Genomic DNA, 23052 nt, shown 5'->3' with positions numbered 1-23052 from the left:
CAACTCTTTGTGACTCCACAGGCTCCTCTGTACACAGGATTTTCCAGGTAACAACACTGGCGTGGGTTGCCATTTCCTTCCCCAGGGGATCCTCCTGACCCAGGGATCAAATCCACATCTCCTGCATTGGCAGGCGGATTCTTTACCACTGAGCCACCAGGGAAGCCCTATTTAGACATAAAAAAAAAAAAAAACATTATTGCTCGCTTCCATGTAGAAGCTTTTTCCATGAGCACGGTACAACCCAGTTTAAATTCTTTGGATCCACTGCTGTGTTGGAGGGTGGGCAGTGGTACCCAAGATCACACCCAGGTTCAATGATTCACTAGGATGACTTAGCACACAGTTGTGCTTATAGTAATGATTTATTGAAGTGAATGGATACAGAGCGAAATCAACAAAGTGAAAAGTCAGATGGAGTGAAGGCTGCAGGAAACCAGGGACAAGTTTCCAAGAGTCTTCTCCCAGGGGAGTCACAAAAGACACACGCTTCCTCCAGTCATGAGTTTTAACAATATGTGAAAATATTGTCCACAAAGTAATAAGCTCCTTAGAGGTTCAGTATCCAAGGTTTTTCTTAGGACTGGTCATGTAGACACCCTCTACCTACTTCGTAGGACTCCCAGAAGGAAAGTAGGTGTTTAGCATAAACCACATTGTTTGTGCTAACAGTTTAGACAGTGAACCACTCTTCACAGTTCTGGGAATGGTGGAAATAAACCCTCTCAAAATCCAAGTTACCAGACGCCAGTCAGGAGCCAACCTTGTAAGCAGGGGGTTCTAAGGATTATCATCTCAGGTTGGCTATGTTCAGTTTTTTCTGTACCACTTAGATGTTCTCTTTGGAAACAATGTTTTGCTGTTTTGTTTTTGGCGATCCCTGCTTTCTATCCAAAATGTGTCCCCATTTCCTATCATTTTAACTAAAATTTCCTTTCCTGAGATTTATATTTTTTTAATATCAGCTACCTATGCCCAACTTTTAAAATTCTTTCACAAGCCACAAGTATACTAGATACACAATGTTATGATTAAATTCTGTATCTATCCTAAAGGAGAATATTTGTGAGGAAAAAAAATCCTTTTAAGACTTAAAGACAGTTAAATTAATCTTAGCACATTGGGATAAAATTATTCGATGCAATTTGATATTGTTGATTGTTTATACTGCAACAGACCCAGTAAACTGTAATACTTTAAAAAGGAAAAGAAAAAAGGAAGCCTCGGTTCCATTACATTTCTACACATTGCTATGTATAGTAACAAATTAGCTGTTAGCCCTGTAGGAGTGCTCCACAGCCTTCTCCATTCTTTTATAAATCATCACCTAAAAACTAGACAGTAAACCCACGCTTCCTTCTTCTTGAAAGAAGTTAAACAACTCATGACATTTTAAAGGGAATAGAACATAACCTTGCTGTCCTCCTCCACATTTTTATTTTCGAGCCAGTTCCTCAGACTAAGTATGTGCTATTCAAAGTAAAATTAAGACCATAGGAATATCTTACTTCAGCTTAAAAAGGGGAACATTACTTTGCCAACAAAGGTCCATCTAGTCAAGGCTATGGTTTTTCCAGTGGTCATGTATGGATGTGAGAGTTGGACTGTGAAAAAAGCTGAGCGCCGAAGAATTGATGCTTTTGAACTGTGGTGTTGGAGAAGACTCTTGAGAGTCCCTTGGACTGCAAGGAGATCCAACCAGTCCATTCTAAAGGAGATCAGCTGTGGGTGTTCTTTGGAAGGAATGATGCTGAAGCTGAAACTCCAGTACTTTGGCCACCTCATGCGAAGAGTTGACTCATTGGAAAAGACTCTGATGCTGGGAGGGATTGGGGGCAGGAGGAGAAGGGGACGACAGAGGATGAGATGGCTGGATGGCATCACTGACTCGATGGACATGAGTCTGGGTGAACTCCGGGAGTTGGTGATGAACAGGGAGGCCTGGTGTGCTGTGATTCATGGGGTCGCAAAGAGTCAGACACGACTGAGCGACTGAACTGAAAAAGGGGAAAGGTTTTTAAATACACATATAGAAAGTCACACTTTCTTAGTTTTGGTTTATATCAGCAAATTAAGCAACGCTGGACTGTACGTGATTTAGTGACTGATCTGTATCCTGATCAGTACCCCGAAATAATTGCTGAAATGCCTTCTGCTTTTTTCTCTAGTCTCTCCCATTAATGTTTTCTGGCCTTAAATATACTTAATATGAGCTCCAAAGAATACAGAAGAGGGCTTCAATGAAGAACTTATCTAAGGAAACATGAATAACAAAAATCTAAGACAAAAGCATGAAAGTTAAATAATGTAATGAGGATAAATAAAACAGAAGTTCTAGAAAGAGAAATTTACAAGTTTTGAAATATATAAAGTAAAAAAAATAATTAACAAAAAAACTTCATGAATGTTTTATACACAGTTTTCCTGGTGGCTCAGTGGTAAAGAATCTGCCTGCCAATGCAGGAAACCCAGGTTCTATCCCTAGGTCTGGAAGATCACTGGAAAAGGAAATGGCAACCCACTCCTATATTCTTGCCTGGGAAATCCCATGGACAGAAAAGCCTGGTGGACTACAGTTCATGGGGTCACAAAAGAGTCAGACACAACTGAGTGACTAAACACACACGTTTTATATACTTTTTAGTTAACAACACAAACTATGAAAACAAAGTTTAAAAGGATACACACCAGAACAGGAAGGTGGGTTTGGGGTTTGTTTTACTTTTTGCTCATGTTCTTTCTTTTCTATAATGAAATATGCCACTTTTACAGTAAAACAAACTAATTTTTTTCCTTTCCCCTTAGAGAAATGAAGGAAACGAGTAGTATATATATGGATTTTCACCCCCTTTTCTAGTTTAAAGATGAAGCAAGATCTCTGTAATAAATGAACATTTTATACTTGTACAAATAACACAGGGAACTGTCTTAGATCATTCTTCACTTTCATTATCTTCCCCAAAATTATCCTCCTCAAAGTAAACTTTTTTCCTTTCTGTATTCATTGCAAATAACAACAACAACAAAAACTACATTCATATTATTGTTAAAAAGCTGTAACACCAAAGTCCATGCATTAAGAGAGACAGCTTGGTACACTGGAAAGCACAGTGGGCTAGAATAAGTCTTACATTACAGTCCAGCTCTGGCTGTGTCACTTAAACATTATTTAATTAACGTAAATAGGATGTAAGAGGATTCTTTTGTGGTAGGTTGTCTTTAAGATATTTCTCTTTACACAGTATCTGCTAACTGTAAAAAATTTTGTCAAATAATATAGACATATATAGAGTTGAAAGTGGAAGTTATTTTTACATCTCCATTCCCACAACCAAAGAACCTGAGAAGATACTAAGATGCTTTTCTAACAGACCAGCTGATGACATCTTTTATTCACAGCTGTCTGGACCAAGGAAAACTCCCCTGAATCTGACTGACAGACTCAGAGATTAAAGATTTTGAGCTCAGCATAGTTACTTGATAGAATTTGGGTCTTCTCTCTAAAGGAAAGGCTTAGTGTGTTGCATTATATCCTTGCCTAGGAAATCCCACGGACAGAGGAGCTTGGCGGGCTACAGTCCATGGGGCTGCAAAAGAGTCAGACACGACTTAGCGACTAAACAACAAAAAGTGTGTTGCATATAACACAAAGAATGACCTAATACTTAGCAACCAACAGAGCAAACTAAGGTAGTTAATTATTGCTCTCCATCCTCCCAGGCACACAGCAAAACTGCACCTTCCTCATCCCCATGGCATGATGTGATGACAAACAACTTGCTCTGGTCAATGAAATATAAGAAATGCGATTCATGGGGTTGCAAAGAGTCGGACACGACTGAGCGACTGATATGATCTGATCTGATGCCTCTTCTGGTTTTTAAAGTTTCCACTAGCACTTGATTCAACAATCTCTCCTTCCCTCTGCAATGCAATTGCCAGCATTCTAGAATGATGATGTAAGACTGTCAGCCTGGGTCTCTGGGTGACAAAAGTGAAGTCACTCAGTCGTGTCCGACTCTTTGCGACCCCATGGACTGTAGCCTGTCAGGCTCCTCCATCCATGGGACGCATGTTCTGTTCTGGAGTGGGTTGCTATTTCCTTCTCCAGAGGATCTTCCCAACCCAGGAATCAAACCCAGGTCTCCTGCATTGCAGGCAGAAGCTTTACTGTCTGAGCCACCAGGGAAGCTCCAAACAGGCAGAATCCCTCTCCCACCTCTGCCAAGACCCCCCTCCCCCAATACACACAGTGATCTTCACTGAACAGGTATTGTGAATGACAAACTTTTGACGTGTTAATCCCCTAAGACTGGGGTGGGGAGGAGCTATTGTTACTAACCCATAACCTATTCTATCTACCTAGACAAACCAACTGACTCTAAAGTTAATACAAAAAAAAAAAAAAGGCAAGGAGGAATAGCCAGTAATATTCTGCAAATACAGAGAAATGAACTAGCCAGACTGGATGGTAGAAACAATAAAGAGCTAATACTTACATAGCACTAATAACATGCCAAACATTATTCCTAAGCACTTTGCTTATATATCTATAAGCAGTTTATTAATTCATTTATTTTTTATAACAACCTTATAGATAGGTATTATCATCTCCATTTTACAAATAAGGACACTGAACTACAGGGATATTAAGTAACTTGCCCAAGATCACACAGCTAAGGAAGTAAAGGTTTAAAGCAAGGCAGTTTAGCACAGAAGTCTATATATTATTAACCGCCATGCTATAATGCACATCATAAAAACACAATAATTAAAACAGTGTGATACTGACACATAATTAGGCAAATCAGAAAGAACAGAAAATCCAGAAACAAAACCAAATGCACACAGAATTTTAGTATACAAAAAGGTAAAGACAGTTATTCAGTAAATGGCTATTCTGAAATCCCTATATCCTGTCAGCAATTCCAATTCAAGGCTTTTATTCTATAGCTATTCCTAGCATATGTTTAAAATGATTCATTTTTCACTACACAGTACCTTTTGAAAACAAATAATTCATCCATACAATGAAAAGCCATGCATTAAAAAAAAAAAAGCAAGTTCTTTATTTACTAACATGGAAGAATCTCTAAGACAAATTAAGTAGGAGGGGTAGGAGTGAGATGCAAAACAGTCTACACAATATGCTTCCATTGATCTTAAAGAAAAAAAGGACTGGGGGACTGGGGGGATACACACACACACACACACTACCCAACCCCCCCAAAAGTATACCCAAGAAACTGGTGCTTTGGATTGCCCAAATCTGACTGGCCAAGGAAAACGTGGTTGCAGAAATACTTCTGCACCATTTGATTTTTGAACTATACAAAGGTACTGAGCATTCAGTAAATAAATAAATGTCTTAAATTTTACAAGAGAAAAAGACTGAGCCATTTAGCAGCAGGGATAAATGCCAAAAGAATACACTGTGAGCTGTCATGCTGAAGAAGCTAAGCAGCCATTACACTCCATATACCACAAGCTGAAACAGAGAAAGCCAGCTGGAAGAAAGAAAAACCGAACAGATGTACAGAGCAAAAAAAAAGTTGTTAAAACCTTACAGCCCCTAAAAGAGAAAGATGGAGTATGCAGTCTTGATTTCTAACGGTTTACTAGCTCTAGTTTCCATTAGGCCCAGATCTACAATGATTCCCATCAATGGAGAGTCATGATCCCCAGAGTACCCACATATAACACACACTTCTACTGGCGTTCACTCCACTGCTTCACCATTTCCTTTTTTTTTCTTAAGGCCCCTACAATTATTCTATTCATATGAATGAGAAGGCATTTCAGGATACTTTCGAAGTGCCCTCTGTGAAAGAGAAGACTGATCTAACTGAAGAGCTAGAAATATCCAATCAGAATGCTGATAACTGTACCAAAATAAAACTATACATTATACTTACCTATATATTCAGAAGCACTGAAATCTGGGAATTACACTTAGACACAGAAGAAACCTATATACAATATAGTGCTTGGTATTAAGTTATCAAAATTATCTCAGTCTTAATATTACCATAATTGTTAAGTACATTAACCAACAAACATGTTAGAAAGGCAACTTTAAAAAAACATACTATCCTATGCTTAGTCACTCAGTCGTGTTCGACTCTTTGTAACTCCATGGACTGTAGCCCGCCAGGCTCCTCTGTCCACGGGGATTCTTCAGGCAAGTATACTGGAGTGGGTTGCCACGCCCTCCTCCAGAGGATTTTCCCAGCCTAGGGATCAAACTCAAGTCTCCTGCATTGCAGGTGGATTCTTTACCATCTGAACCACCAGGGAAACCCAATTTTTGAGGACTTAAGATTTATCACGTACCTCTGGGCATTTTACATATAATAATTATTTAATTCTCATAACTCTATGAGGCATTTTACATATAATAATTATTTAATTCTCATAACTCTATAATATTTCACATGACTATTTTACAGATGAGGAAACAGATACATATAAAAAATTCAGAACCTTAAGAGACCTTAGCAACTATGTATTACCGCAGCAAGCTATTTATTTTCCATTCACGTCAAAATATTGGTATGTTAAATCATAAATTTAATCCAGGATTTAAACCTACATAGTCTAACACCAGCAACCACAATATTAACAGCATACTTATAAATGGCACTGACTGCTGTTATAATCAAAAGCACTCAACTAGAAAATCCAAAAGCTTCAAGAACTACAAAGTGTGAAAACTGTTCATATCAAGATGAGGGAGCAAACAAAAAGTCATTCCTGGTAGGATAAAAAATAATCTCTTAAATATCATTTTTTTAAAAACTATTTTCCTGTTAACAGTAATTATCTAGCTCTCTTTTATTAGTATTTCTTTTAAACTCAATTTTATAAAATTCCTAAAGAGTCACAGACAAGTGCACGAAGACTAGTCTCAAAATAAACAAAATGGTAATATTTATTATCCTTAATAAAGTGAACTATATCATCATTGACTTGATGGACCTGAGTCTCAGTGAACTCCGGGAGTTGGTGTTGGACAGGGAGGCCTGGCGTGCTGCGATTCGTGGGGTTGCAAAGAGTCGGACATGACTGAGCGACTGATCTGATCTGATATACATTATATTGTATTTTTCCTTCTATTTTATTATCATGAAAGCTCTGTGAAGACAGTGGAGCATCAGTGTAATATTTCCCCCTAGGTGCAGCAGAAACTTGGGAAAACCACAAAAGTCAAGTCAGGCTCTGCTTCCTGTCAGTTATGTGGCCTTAAGGTAAGTAAGATACTTACTCCTTCTCAGCTAAACGCCTTCATAGGTAAAACCAGTTAGTATGTATAGCTTCCAAGGCTGTGCTGAGGATTAAGTGATATCATAGAATAAAGAGTCTGGGACACAAGCACCCAATCCTTTCCCAATGCTATTATGTTACTATTAAAGCACAATGGTTAGGAGAATAGCATTAAGAGTCAGACATGTTTTATTATGAGACCCGTTTTCATTATTTGCCAAGGACTAATGAGAGAACATCTGAAGCATGGAGCTTGGCACATAAACACTGATTATTATTACATAAATAATACTAAAGATTAACTACAAACTAAACCTAGAAAGATAATAAAAATTAGACCCTAATTTTTTGTGCTCTTCTAAGCTACATGTCCATAATCAACTTGTTTCATGTACCTAAGCATTAGTTTATTTACCTGTAAATTAAATATATCAGATAACTGAGAAATCCCTGGCAGTCCAGTGGTTAGAACTCCAGGTTTAAATCCCTGATAAGGGAACTAAGATCATGCAAGCCATGCAGCATCCCCTCCCAAAAAAAAAAAAAAGTATATTCTACCTATGCCTGTCTGGCTACCAAATTCATAAATTTTATCTTAAAACAACCAACATCCTCACATATATATACACTCACCCTCAAGGAAAAGAAACAAATCAGCAGGAGATTGAGAAATTTAGAGATTCAGAGTAATGACCAAAAACAGCAAGTTCTACAGTGCCAGTTTAAGATTTTAATAAGAAACATATTAATATCAAATACTTTAAATGAGAAAAAAATATTTTAAAAAGAAACACCTAAAATAATGAAAAACAGTGTTAAATTTATAGCTGCTACAAAAAACTGGAAATACTTTTCAGACATTTTGAGGACCTGTCTAGCTCACAAGGCTTTTCTGAAACATCCTTCTCACACAGTGGTAGGCCCAGAGCAGTCAAGTACACTCTAGATTAGAGTTCTCAATCAGGGGTGACTTGACTTCCAAGGGAATTTTGGCAATATCTAGAGATATTTTTTGGTTGTTACAGTTAGATGGTGAGTGCTACTGGCATTTCGCTGATAGGCTCAGAGACACTGCTAAATTCAATGCACAGGACAACTTCCACAAAGGATCATTCAGCCTAAAATGTCAATGCTACAGAGGTGATCTGACCACCAATCACAGCGGTGATTCCAATCCTGAGAATATGCAACTGAGACTAAGAGCCTTAGTTTAATATCAACCATCCTTTTGACCAGGAAAGATTACCAAAAAAAAAAAAAAGGAAATTGTGGTATGAATTAAATGTCTAAGAGATAATAAAGTGAGCAAACAGAAGAAAAAACAAGAGACAGAATAAATAAATATTGCCTGAGATTTTAGCAGCCTTCCACTTCCTGTTTCTGGGCCGGCCTAACTACATTCCTGTCCTTGAGTCTCCACTATCTCCACACAAATTTTCTGTGTATTACATAATCTAGAGTTAGTCTTTCCCACTTGTAACCAAGAGTCCTACTCACACATATTATACCCACAGAAAACTGCTACGGGAAAAGAAGTAACTACAGAGAGTATGTAATACCTATAGTTCAACATAAGTAAATCAAAATAAACTTGATGAAACTTTATAATAGTAAAAAAAAAAAAAAATGGTGAGGTATTGAAAAAAGATCAGTAAGAACTAATATATAAATATAAAGAAAACAGGGAAAATTGGGCAAATAATGTGGAAACCAGGGAAATGAGTCAAAATTTCCTAAACTAGAAGGATAACCAAAAACCACAGACAGGTGGTGCATTACACAAAAATTGAGAAATAATCATTTAAGACAGACTTCTCGAGCGTCTATGTACCAAGCTCTTAATCTTGAGGAAAAATTTTATAGAACTCAATAGCATAAAAACAGTTCAGTTAAAAGATGGGCAGAGGCCTTCCCTGGTGGCACAGAGGATGAGAATCCACCTGCCAAGGCAGGGAACACAGGCTCAATCTCTCGTCCAGGAAGATTCTACATGCCTCAGAGCAACTAAGCCCCTGTGCCACAACTACTGAGCCTGTGCGCCTTAACTAACGAGCCCGAGCGCTGCAACTCCTGAAGCTGGTCTGTGCTCGGCAACGAGAAGCCACCTCCGTGAGAAGCCCATGCACCACAACTAGAGCGTGGCACCTACTCTCTGCAACCAGAGAAAGCCCGCACGCAATAACATGCATGCAGCGCAAGCAAAAACAGTGAGAAAGTGAAAAAATGAAAATGGGCGGGGAATTTCCTGGTGGTCCCAGTGGTTAGGACTTTGTGCTTCACTGATGAGAGCCTGGGTTCAATCCCTGGAACTAGGATCCCACAAGCTGCACCATGAGGCCAAAGAAAGAAAGAAAGAAAGAAATTAAAAATGGGCAGAGAATCTGAATACACACTTTTTCAAAGGAGACATACAAGTGGCCAACAGGTATGTGGAAAGGCGCTCAATATCACTGTCACCAGGGAAATGCAAATCAAAACCACAAAGCGCTATCACCCCATTCTGGTTAGAATGGCTATCATTTAACCAAAGGGGGGGAAAAGCCACCAAAAAACCTCAAGAGATATCAAGGATTGGCAAGAATGTGGAGAAAAAGGAGCTGTTCTGCATTGTTACTGGGAATGTAAACTGGTGCAACCACCACAGAAAACAGTATAGAGGTTCCTCAAAAAATTAAAAACATAAGTCCCATATGAGCCAATGATCTTATTCTGGGTTTATATCCAAAGGAACTGAAAACAAGATTTTGAAGGTACATCTGCACTCCCATGTTCACTAAGCATTATTCACAATAGCCAAGACAGAATACAACCTAAGTGTCCATCAAGAGATGAATGGATAAATACGTGTGTATATACATTCACACAACAGAATATTTCAGCCATGAGAAAGAAGGAAACCTTGCCATTTGCAACAACTTGGATGAATTTTGAGGGCATTACACTAAGTGAAGTAAGTCCGAACAGAAAAAGGAAAATGTTGTATGATATCACTTATATGTGGAAATCTAAAAAAGCTGCACTCAGAGAAGCGAGAGAGAAAAGTGATGGCTAACAGGGCCTAAGAAGTAGGGGAATGAGGAGACACTGGTCAAAGGGTACAAACTTCCAGTTATACAAGTTTTGAAGATCTAATATACAGCAGCATGAAAGTGAAAGGGAAGTTGCTCAGTCGTGTCCGACTCTTAGCGACCCCATGGACTGTAGCCTACCAGGCTCCTCCCTCCATGAGATTCTCTAGGCAAGAGTACTGGACTGGGTTGCCATTTTCCTTCTCCAGAGGATCTTCCCAACCCAGGGATCGAACCCGGGTCTCCTGCATTCCAGGCAGACGCTTTAACCTCTGAGCCACCAGGGACTAGTGATTATACCACCACCATACTATATATTTGAAAACTGCTAAGAGTAGATTTTACATATTCTCACCACAAAAAAGAAATAGTAATTATGTGACTTGATGGAAGTGTTATTAGATAATACTATAATGGTAATCACATTACAATATATAAAAGTATCAAACAGCTGTATATGTACCTTAAACTTCCACAATATTATGTTAATTATATCCCAATAAGCTAGAGGAAAAAAAGAGGAAGAATTTTTAAAATAAAAAGATTTTATATGTTAAGAAAAAAGAATAAACATAAATATAAAAGGATAACCATGACCCCAGACTTGAGAAAGCAATAGCTTGGTAGAAAATTTAACAGAGCTAAAGCCATCCTGACACATGCCGTGGCCAAGATGACTTTTTCTCTTTGAAGACAGCTAAGAATCTCAAGAAACCGGTAATCTGAAATAATTAAATCAAAGAAATTACAAATCCATTAGAATTTTCCCAAACAACAGGATTAACTTCCCTTGTGGCTCAGCTGGTAAAGAATCAGCCTACAATGTGGGAGACCTGAGTCCGATCCCTGGGTTGGGAAGATCCCCCGAAGGAGTGAAAGACCACCCACTCCAGTATTCTGCCCTGGAGAATTCCATGGACTGTATAGTTCATGGGGTCACAAAGAGTCAGACACAACTGAGCGACTTTCACTTCACTTCAAAATAGAAAATTACAAATATAATGATAAAGACAGAATGAAAACTTTATGATATCCTAAGACTTGAAAGTGTAGTTAAGCTAAAAATAGGGTAGTAAAAGGAAAAACATACACTGGATAATGAAGCCAAATTCAAAGTAACTTTTATACCAATCAGTAACTGCAAAGAAAACTCAAAGCACCCTAAGTGAACAATAAAAAAAAAAAAAAACCCTCTCTACACCTGCTGAATGCATCAACTCATTTAAATTTATCGAGCATCAGCTTTGTGCCTGTCACTGCTCTGGTGGTGGGCAAGATCAAGTTCCTGCTCTCACAGAGCTTATTTAAAACAAGACTGTCCAACAGAAATGGGAGCCACAAACGTAAGCAAAAATATGTCATTTTACATATTATGGCAGCAAAGTTAAATTTTTTAATCATTAAATTTTAATAATCTATTTAATCTGGCATATAAAACACTATCATGTCAACAGGTAATGAACATAAAAATACTAATGTGATATTTTATATTCTTGTTTACGTACTGAGTTTTCAAAATGTAGTGTTATTTTAACACAGCTCTTCTCAATTAGGACAAAGAACATTTGCTGAACAGTCACATGTGGCTAGTAGCTGCCATCCTGGACACTGCCGACCTGGGAAGAGGGATGGGGCTGTTGCCCGCCCCCCCACCAAAACTTGTCATATTCTTTGACTATTTATAAACTGTCCGCATATATTTCTCTGATAAAAATAACTAAAAAGAGCTTTCTGGTCAGAACAAATAGCAGCTCCAACCATCTATTTTATGCAAAACTGGAAGCAACCTACCATCAATATGAAAACTGACTAAACTGTGGTATACAATGGAATACTGAACTATATTATTTCAACACGGATATATCTCAATCACACAGGATAAAAAATAAAGCTGCAAGATGATATGTCTGGCATAGCATTTATGTAAATCTTTCAAACATACAAAGTTACAAACTGGTGTTCACACACACATACACTCTATAGATAATTACAAGTGGAATAAAATCCAACTATGTGGAAGGGAAGGATAAACACCATCAGGGTAGTGTTAACCTCAGGATAAGGAGAGAAGAATGGGTTTGAGAAAGTCTGCAAAGCGTATTCAACTGTCTCTATAATTTTTTTTAATGTGACATAACTAACAATTGTTAAATCTGGGTGATGGGTACCTGGACATTCTACTATATGAACTTTTCTGTATGTTTGAAATACTTCCTTTAAAAAAAAAATGCTTTCTTCACATTTTATTTCTATTTCTGAATAGACCAGAGTTTATTGGTATCAGAAAGTTAACTTCTGATAAAAATACATATTTATCAAAGAAAATATTCTTTCCTCATACCTTCTTAAAAATTAAATCTCAGTTTCACAGAATTAAACATAGCATAAGAATCTGGTCTTAGAGTTAGCTAATGGATTATCAAAATTAAAAATACATATATTGATTCAGAAGCTAGACACAAGTCCCAAAGCAATCTGGAGAGAATCTGGAACTCCTCTGTAGTATCCATAGAACACATCTTTTTCACAGCTAAAAGGTTTACATGTACCAAAAATCAATGCTCAGAGGTCTCAACCACTGATGTAGCACTGTGACTATGAATTGTCAACGTTAGGAATGTATTTACCAAACTTAATACCTTCCTCACTGCATACATATACAATAAATTACATGCTTTATTCTAGATGCTAGTCACAAATGACATTTCTTTCTGCAAAACATGGAGAAATAACAGTGTGAAATAACACCTATATATGCTTCAGATATATGTACTACATATAGGCTTCCCTGGTGACTCACTGGTAAAGTATCCAACTGCCAATGCCGGAGACACGGGTTCAATCCCTGAGTTGGGAAGATCCCCTGGAGAAGGAAATGGCAACCCACTCCAGTATTCTTGCCTGGGAAATCCCACAGACAGAAGAGTCTGGCACATTAAGTCCACGGGGTCACAAAGAGTCAGACACAACTAAGCGACTGAGCACACACACATACCTCTTTACAGATTTTTATACAATTAAAAATGCAAATTTCAAAATAAAAGAAAGCTACTATAACAAATACCTTCAAGTGTCAACCTTTCTTCCCCATAAGAAACAGATGGGTGATAAGAACTGTGCCGGGTTAGCACTGTTAGTTTTAGAAAATGTTTTCTTAGTAATTACTTGGAACCACAAGATGCTAAGTGGCACTCTTTAGTCCTAACTATTATTTTAATTTGCTGGAATTAGCATAGAGAAAGGAATGTGTTAACAAAATTATCTGTGTACATACTGTATATTAAGCCAGAACAGAACATTTTCTTTGACCTTGACCACATCAACTGAAAGGTTTCTAGACCCTCCCTTTCCTTGGAAAGCAAGTCAGGGAATATAAATTGCCTGGGCCTGCTGGTGAGCTTTGTGTTCTGCTGGATCAAAAGCCAACACTGGCAGAGTTCACTACAGAGGAGCCTGAAGTACCACCACCATAGACTCAGCACAGTTATACCATGAAGAAAAGAGACAGAAAAGGCTCGATATAGTTCTTTTTTTAACCAACCAAAATTATACTTGGCATGGTATTATATTTAATGGGTATATTAATCTGTACATTTGAGTGAAAGTTCAACTGAAAATAACTGAACTGAGAAATCACTATAATTAGTATAATAATCACAAATTTTATAGTTATGCCCTCAACCCAAAAATGCAGAGATTAATAACCAAGAGTTATTATACAAAACATGTACTTCTCCACACATAGACACACAAAACAAGGCTAGTTTTTCAACTGTTTCATCAGCGTCTTAGTATCTAAAACAGCATCATTCTTTGAGACAGCAATTCTGCCTAAATTGTACCTAAAAATTCTCTTTGCAACATTAACACAGGCAATTACTATTAATTGAACATAGAAATACAGAAAATACTCTGGAATGTCACATTAATTTTTTCAAAAAGATTGTCATGTTACCTAAAAAGGAGAAACATCCTTATAAGTTGCATATTGCAATGATAAACAGATCACTTTAAGTGGCTATAAACACACCAATACAAAGAGAAAAGGAAAGGTATAATCTATCAACGGGGGTAGGGGTGTCAGTCTTTAAATAAGAAGTGTTAGTAATACTAAATCTAGAGGTTAAGCCAGTAGTTCAACATTATCATGAGATTTCAAACTGCACTGTGATTGCCTACTGCTCCCTGTGTTAGACCATGGTACCTAAGTCTCAATCCATAGTCACAGAGTCAATATACAGATCTAATGCTGGTCTCCTGTGTGCTCAGTCGCTCAGTCGTATCCAACTCTGCGACCTCATGGACTATAGCCTGCCAGACTCCTCTGTTCCTGGGATTTTCCAGGCAAGAATACTGGGATCGGCTGCCATTCTCTTCTCCAGGGGATCCTTCTGACCCAGGAATCAAATCCTTGTCTCCTGCACTGGCAGGTGGATTCTTTACCACTGAGCCACTTGGGAAGCCCAACCCTGGTCTCCCATGCTGAAAACCTCATCATTGGTCTCAAGAGAGATGGGGTAAAAAGAAAAAACTAGTAATCTTCCCATATACACACACATACAAATACATAAACACAAACTTCAAAAGGAAACTAGGCACCATCATACCATACCTGTAGAATCACAAACAGGTATCCCATCTTTGGCCTCTAATCTTTTTCAATTTGGACAGCAGGATTTTATGGAGTTTACGTGAAAAAAAAAAAAAAAAAACCCTGATATTAAGTACTTAGAACATGCTTGCCACACAGCAGCACTCAATAAGTGGCAATTACTTCTTCACGGCTTCTTCCAGGGACTAGGGCCCACTCTAGGTCTATCAGCAGAACCCTATGTCTCTTCCCTCCATTTTTCCTGACACAAAATTCTTTAAAAAGTGCATCTCTCAACTGAATTTCAACATATAAACTTTTAGAGATTAAAAAAAAAAAAACGTTGAGGCCAAAGCATCTTTTCCTGACACAAAAAGGTGGTGTAAGACCAGTGGACACTTGCATGTGGACACCAGACTTGGAACAAAGGGAATTATAAACCAATTTTAAGTAGAAGAGTCAATACATTATGCCTTCTGACAACTGACAATCTTTGAATTACTTTTGATCCACCACTCCTCTTATTCTCACATTACCAACAGTTCCCAACGTGGGGCCCCAACCAGCAGCATCCAGCAACACCGAAAATTTGTTAGAAATGCAAAATCTCAAATCCCACCTTGGACCTAAATAAGAAACTCAGAGCAGGACCCAGCAATCTGGGTCTCCACACAAAAGTTTGAGAACAGCTCTATATAATTAGGTGAAGTATCAACAGTGAAACTTCAAATTTATCTATTGCAGAAGAAATCTGTTAAGATTCATGAGGTTAACATTAAGTAAGGAGACACAAAAAGGTCTTAAATGATGTTAAATGAAGGACATTACAAAATAAAAAGTCATTATATATTAACTGGCAAATAAATCTCGGAGAAGGCAATAGCACCCCACTCCAGTACTCCTGCCTGGAAAATCCCATGGACGGAGGAGCCTGGTAGGCTGCAGTCCATGGGGTCGCTACGAGTCGGATACGACTGAGCGACTTCACTTTCACTTTTCACTTTCATGCATTGGAGAAGGAAATGGCAACCCACTCCAGTGTTCTTGCCTGGAGAATCCCAGGCACGGGGGAGCCTGGTGGGCTGCCATCTATGGGGTCACACAGAGTCGGACATGACTGAAGTGACTTAGCAGCAGCAGCGAATAAATGTGCCAGCTTAAAATGAGGTCTCAACCTAAACTTTACATTTGCCTTGCCTTGTATTTCTGGTTCAACTTCTCTGAAGGAAGAAAAACACCAGTACAAAAGAACCATAAAACCAATCACCCTAAAAGGATAACATTCAACCTCAAGGAAGGCAGGCCTAAGGTGATTTCAGAGTCCCAAAATTCCCCTATCTTTTTGCTGCTTTCTTAAAGTCCCTTAATAATCAAGAGTAGCTTGAGAGAAAAACAGACTTAGAGAAAACAGATTTAAAATGTAAATACTAAGACAATGCTACATTTCAGAATGCTTTACGATAGCTTACAACATTTTCATATGAGACTCGTCATTTTCACAATCATTTTGAGGTAAATAACAGTGCCAACAACACTATTTATTACTTACGAGCCTTACAAAATTTTATTATTTAATTCAACTGTTGAGGTTGGCGTTATAACCATTTACTAATGTAAGACACGGCAACATCTGAATCCAACTCTACCTAATTTTAAAACTTACGTTCTTTAAATCTCTACACAATGGCAAGATGTGGAGACAAAGGCTTGAGTTTCAGCACCATAACTTAAAGAGCTGTGTGCTGAAATACTTGAGAAGTCACTCAATTCTCTTTACTCTGCATCTATAAAATGGGAAGATTAGTATCTGTCCTCACCTATTTCAGAGTACAGTTGACCCCTGAACAACTTGGGGGTTGGAGTGCCTACCCTCCAAGAAGTTAAAATCCACTTATAACTTTACAGGTGGGTCCTCCACATCGGGGGCTGGCATCTGTGGATTCAACCTATTACAATAAAACTACAGTACATATTTATTGAAAAAAAAATCTGCCTACATGTGGACTCTTGAAGTTCAAACCCGCGTAGTTCAAGGGTCAATTATAATTGAAAAAATCAAAATAAGATAAAGGACAAAAGGTGTTCATAAGCTCTTTAAAAAACTACACAAATATAAATTATCATCATTACTGACATTGATAGTTAAGAATGCAGAGAGGAAAGAAAACAATGATTACAGTATAGGGATAGGAAGGGGTAAAGATACTGGGTTTTCTTTTGTTTGGCTTTTATTTCCTTATTAAAGCAAGTTGAAGACCCTTAAGGAGAAACTTCAGATTTCAAAATTTACCTGTGACCTTACTGTCAATTGGGCTGTAATAAAAGAATCTGTGCCACAAATTATTGTTACTTTTCTAAAAATACATACACACAACTATATACTTGTGTCTTACACAGATATGGAGGTTAATAAAAATATAACAGCTGACTTACTTGTAAAAGTTTAGTTCTCGTAAGAATCAGTGACCACTACACTAGGTCACCATAATTAAAACTCCCTTGCAAACAGCCTTCCTGTTCTTTTCTACCGTATCATTTTCAACCTGTGGTGCCTACGTCTTTCATTCTGCAATATTAAAACATGAACTACAGATCCTAAATAAGTAAATGAGACCACTTAAAATGATGAGCTTGATTTAAAAAGGGAAAAATTTTATTATTCAAAACTTCACAACTTAAGGTTTATTTTTAATAGCATTTACAGCAAATGAGTGAGAGAAGAAAGTAAAGTTGAAGTGAAATCACTCAATTGTTGTGAGGTATATCAGATATTAAAAAGAAAAAGTATTCAAGCCTAGATTACCAATCATGAAATGTCAGCTCACCGAAAAGGTTCAATAACAGAGTTCAGAAAAGTCACAGCACTCACCTCTTTCACACCAAAAACAGCCCAACTATTTTTATTCCTTCTACATTACATTCACAAAAAGCATTTTTGGCAAAGCAAGTTATTATAACAACTTACATTTTAATAAAAAATACTATTCTCATTTTCAATGAGAAAATACCAAAAAATCATGGACTCTGATAAAGCATTTCTATAACGTGCATAATTTCTGACTACATACAGTATTTAATCTACATTTAAACCTACATGTAAACTCAGTCTGTCAGGCCTAGCTTTCATATATGAAATTATGTGCTAATACATCAATACTGAAATTCAAGACTGATTTGCACACTAGTTGCCAGGTTTTTTGTGTAAATGTCAAACAATAGGTCCACTAAGAAGCTTCTAAGTCTAACTCAATTTATTCATTCAAACCAGAATTTATCATGTGTTTCTAAGCACTGGTTCTCACCTAGGGGCAATGTAGCAGTGTCTGGAAACATTTCTGGTTGTTACAACAGGAGAGGGTGGGGATTACCAGAAAGAGGTGCTACTGGCATCTACTTAGCAGATGCCAAGAATGATGCTAAACGCGTTATAAAGCACAGGACAGCTCCCATAACAAAGGATTATCCACCTCAAAATGTCAATACTGCAGAAGTTGAGAAACTCTGAGCTATAGAAGTTTATAAATACCCATCTGTCTAAAAATAGTACTCACTTCTCCTTTGTTTAGGTATTATTTGCCAATTCTATTCTTTACAAACTAGTCTCTGGCAACAAACTTACCATGTTCCCATCTTTTCAATCAACTTGTAACTTCCAAACTTGTCAATAAAAGCAATTTCAAAATCTTTTTGTCTTTGATTCATCCTTATTTTTAATAAGAGGAGGAGGAGTAATGGCCACACCAAAACATATGCAGCCCTTACTACATGCCAAGCATATTCTAAGTGCCTTGCATACATTAACTCATTAATCTAGGTACTATTATTACCAGGTATTCTTATTATCCTCATTTTACAAATGAAGAATCCAAGGCACAAAAAGGTTAAATAACTTGCCCAGGGTTACAGATAATAAGCAGTCAAGTCAGGTTTCAAATCCAGACAGAATGGCTCCAGAGTTCATAACCTTAAGTATTCAGGGTCATCTCTCTTCCTTCATCCTCTACATCAGATCATAAAGTCCTTAAGATACACAAAGGACAGGGACCTTGTTATGTTCACAGCAGCATCCCCAGAGTCCAGTACATAATAAGTGCTCAAAAAACTTGTTTGTTTGAATGAAGTATCTCTCAAACTCAACCCCACCTGTTTCCATTGCCTCCATTCAAGGCCAAGTCTCTGAGCACCTCATACTTAGGTTTCTTTACATATCCTATTTACTAACCAATCAAGTGAAAGGATATAAACTCCTCTGCCACATTTTCGATAACTCAGTCCATAACCCAACATAATCAAAGTTTTCTTCCCACTGCTTCTCAATTAAAATCATAATATCTTAGAGTCAGAAGGTACCTTAGAGATCATCCAATCTAACATTTAACAAGAAACCCAAAGACAGTAAGTAGCTAAATCATCCAGCCAGGTGAAGCCAGGATCAGAACTTGATTCCTGCAATTTTTGTTCAAGGATTCACTCCTGCAAGATTTACTTCATTCATGACAGATGTCTGCTCATTATTTCATCAACAAAATAAGTTCATTTCAATTGTCCACACTTGTTTCTCCTGCACAGCCTGCCCTTTTTCTTGCTCCATAGATCCAAATCCTATCCACCCTTCAAAATCTCTTCCTATTCCCTTCTTCATGACCTCCTCCTCCTCAGAAAATCTTAGGTCTTGAATAGAGACTAAACGAAGAGGATCACCATTGCCCACCAGGCCAAGTTTAATACATACTAACACCTTCCACAATGCAAAGCTACTTGGATCACTTCTTCCCTGAAAACTATTTACCCATTCTTTCCTCCTGCAATGCAGGAAGTGATTTCAATAAAGACTAACTTATATGGCACCTTCATAAAATGTTCCTATCTCTGGAAGAGAGGCTCACTCGCATCTTTAATAGTAAGACATATAACACTCGAATGGCCCAAATCACCTCTCTTCCATTAAGAAACTCAGCTTGTTCACAAAGTCCAAACCCAGAACTCTGATACAACTCACCATCTCTTTCTCTGCATAAGACCATTTGTCTTAACTTCCTCCAAAACTCCATTTCTAAGGAACAGTTCACATTTCCTTCCTCTTCTTCCCTACACTATGCAGAAAAGAACACCCTCTTTTCTCTTTTATTATTTTCCTGATGCCTCTTCAAAGTCCAGTTTGCTGCTGCTCAGCCAACCTCAACTATCCAGTCCTTTATATAGAAGTCACATCTATTTCTTCAGCCTCCCTCAGATCTTAGGGTATCTCAACTCCATGAAGGTCAGTTTTCTTCCCTTCTTCCTTTAGACAAGTGGCCTCAAAAGGTGTGGGTGCAGCTAAGAGGAGTGCAAAAAAGTCCATTCTTCCCTGGACTGCAGGAAAGAATATATTAGAACTCTTGTTGTTTATTTTTTCATCTCATCCTTTCTTAAATTCTGCTTCTGTGTACATTTGTAAGTTACACATTAGTACAGTGGGACAAGCATATAATATACATAAATTCTTGGAGTATTATATGATCAACAGATATTAAAAACTGGAGATGGAGACAACTTAAAAATACCTTTATATGAGGCCAAAGTAATAGGTTCCAGACCATAGAGAGGATATATGTTTGTATACATGTACACATGACTGGCAGAAAAACTCTTGTTCCTACCCAAAGTCCTAACTATGCCCACCCACGTCAAACCCCTGCCAGCCATCTCAGAATTGTGTCCTACTCAAAAGCCCCACTAGGGGCTTCCCTGGTGGCTCAGAGGGTAAAGCATCTGCCTACAAATGTGGGAGACCCGGGTTCGATCCCTGGGTCGGGAAGATCCCCTGGAGAAGGAAATGGCAACCTACTCCAGTACTCTTGCCTGGAAAATCCCATGGACTGAGAAGCCTGGTATGCTACAGTCCATGGGGTCGCAAAGAATCGGACACGACTGAGCCACTTCACTTTCACTTCAAAAAGAGCAGAACAGAGGATGGTTTAGCAAAACCCTTCAGTTCCACTTTGGGGAAAAAAGAAAAAAATTCAAATGCTGAGTTACTATTCTTATCTTTCCCATAGAAGTGTATTTCAGGGCACTGTTCACTATCCTAATACCGCTCATTGCCTGGCTTGTTCGTCTACTTCACAGACCACTACGTCCTGAGATTCAGTTCCTGTTTCCCAATCCCTCCAGGCACAATTCACGGTCCCTTCGATAACAACCTATTTATGCTAACACCTGGATTAAGCTCACACCTGCCTCAGTCTCCTCTCCCCTGAGGATACCATGCACCGTCCCCCCCGAGCCGCACAGTCGTGTCCAGTGTAGACGACAGTCCATCCAAGATCCCTAAGACCACTTCTCTTTCCTCCTCCGCCCCCGGGAGCTGCCAGCCAGGATGGAGACGGGAGGGGGGAGGGGTGTGACTCGCCTCCCGTGACTGGCCCAGATGGCAGCCGATTCCGCCCCCACTCTCGGGCACCCCTCCACCCGCTCGACCCCCTAGGGCTGCCTGTCTGCCTCCCACCCCGCCCCAACTCCACCTCCGGCCTCCCCCACGTCCTCACGCCGGCTCCCGGACACACTCACCATGCTGGGTGAAGATATTGAAGCCGGCCTCTGCGGTGCGCCCCCACCAAGTCCCGCCTGCGACCGGAGGGCCTGGCTGCGCTGCTGCCCCGGATCCCGCGGGGTTGCGACTGCTGAAGCCCCGGAGCCTCCCCGACGCGGCCCACCTGCTGCCCCATCCCTGCGCTAGCTTACTCCCGCGCCCCCGACGACCCCTGGTCACATTCCTCCTCGGCTCTGGCCTCGGGGTTCCAGGCGCTCCTCCGGCCTCTCCTTCCCAACCCAGGCCCCGGCCCTGAGCGGTCCGGCAGCCTGCGGCTCCGCACCCGACTCCTCACAGCAGGCGCCGCGCTGCCTCCCGACGCCTCACAGGTTCTCCTTTTCCCTTCCCATCCCGCGGCTCCGCGCCCCCAATGCTGCCGCTGCTGCCGCCGCCGCCATCTTTAAACCACCGAGCACTGGGAGAGCGTGGGACAGAGCGTCTCCTGCCCGCAACCCGACCAGTCATCTCCGCTATACTCAGGGGGCGGGCTTCCCGGCGGCCCCGCCCCTCCCGCGCGCCCCCGCCTCCTCGCAGGGTGGGTCCACCCCCACCTCCACCCCCGGTACCCACCTCGTTGGCACGTCTACAGCTGCTTTAGGTCTTTCCGCCCTCTGTTCCTTCGCGGCAGCTCGGCCTCCCACGTCCGAATCCACTTAGCCGACCCCTCCCAAGTTCGGTTCAACGCGCTTACCGCCTTTTCGGGGTCGGTCGGTTTAAAGGTTTCCCTGTCCCACCTCCACCTGTCAAATCAATCAGTTGCGCTGAGCGCCCAGGGCGCACAGTTCTTTAGCCGACTCAGCTGGGACGGAAAAGCACAAGAAGTTTGGTGCTTGCCATCCAGGTGAGGCTATCTAAAATACCCTGGAGGATTCCTTTAAACACCCGTGTCAGCAGCAGACATACAGTCAAAATTAAATGATAGAAAATTTACGTGAACATAATAAAGTACATTATTTCATGGTAATTTTTTGAAATTATTTCATGATGGGAAATTGCACCCACCTTGGTTGTCTGTACTCTACAATCTCATTGGGGAAGCAGTTATAACCCGATTCCTCCTATTATATTATCATGAAGTCCTCTTGAACTTCTTTACCATCTAACTACGTATGTGTTTCTGTTACTCTTACGTCGCTTGTCAGTAAAGCTAATCTTCACACCGGCATGCTTTATATACAGTGCACGTGGTCAGGTCTTCTTTTGATGACAGAAAAATAAAATTACCTTTGACTCTGTTTCTGAGTCAGAACTTACTTTTGCCTGTATTGTCCAAAGACAGTGACTCAGGCAGAAAAGAGAAATGTTTTTAAAGCGCAAGCACACAGACATATATTTGTATATTCACTTATCTCCCCCTCACTGCACACTCTCACATCTTAATATTCAGTTTTTTACATTCTTAACCTGATAATTATTTTTAGCTATTCAATTAGCTTCCCTATGTCCTTTATTAAAAGTATCAGTTATTGGAGGTAACTTACTGAAAATTTGCTTGAAAGCACAGTATAGGAGCCATTGCAAAAACCAACAAAACAACCATTGGGAAGATAAGGTCCAGG

General features: G+C 39.5%; 1 protein-coding gene and 1 non-coding gene across 2 annotated transcripts in view; both read right to left on the bottom strand.

Moving 5' to 3' along the window:
- ABL2 (ABL proto-oncogene 2, non-receptor tyrosine kinase) overlaps window positions 1-21931 on the bottom strand; it is a 106276-nt gene extending 84345 nt beyond the window's left edge. The window contains 2 exon segments of the mRNA XM_014480050.2: window positions 21472-21514; window positions 21516-21931. Coding sequence (XP_014335536.2) covers window positions 21472-21514; window positions 21516-21629 — 157 coding nt within the window. The 5' untranslated portion in view covers window positions 21630-21931.
- On the bottom strand, window positions 10547-10618 carry TRNAS-GGA (transfer RNA serine (anticodon GGA)). Its single transcript has one exon. It is a non-coding gene; the product is annotated as a tRNA-Ser (tRNA).
- Window positions 21932-23052: the final 1121 nt, after the last annotated feature.

The sequence above is a fragment of the Bos mutus genome, chromosome 16, assembly GCF_027580195.1.
Source record: "Bos mutus isolate GX-2022 chromosome 16, NWIPB_WYAK_1.1, whole genome shotgun sequence".
Classification (NCBI taxonomy): Eukaryota; Metazoa; Chordata; class Mammalia; order Artiodactyla; family Bovidae; genus Bos; species Bos mutus.
This window is presented reverse-complemented; position numbering and strand designations above follow the sequence as displayed.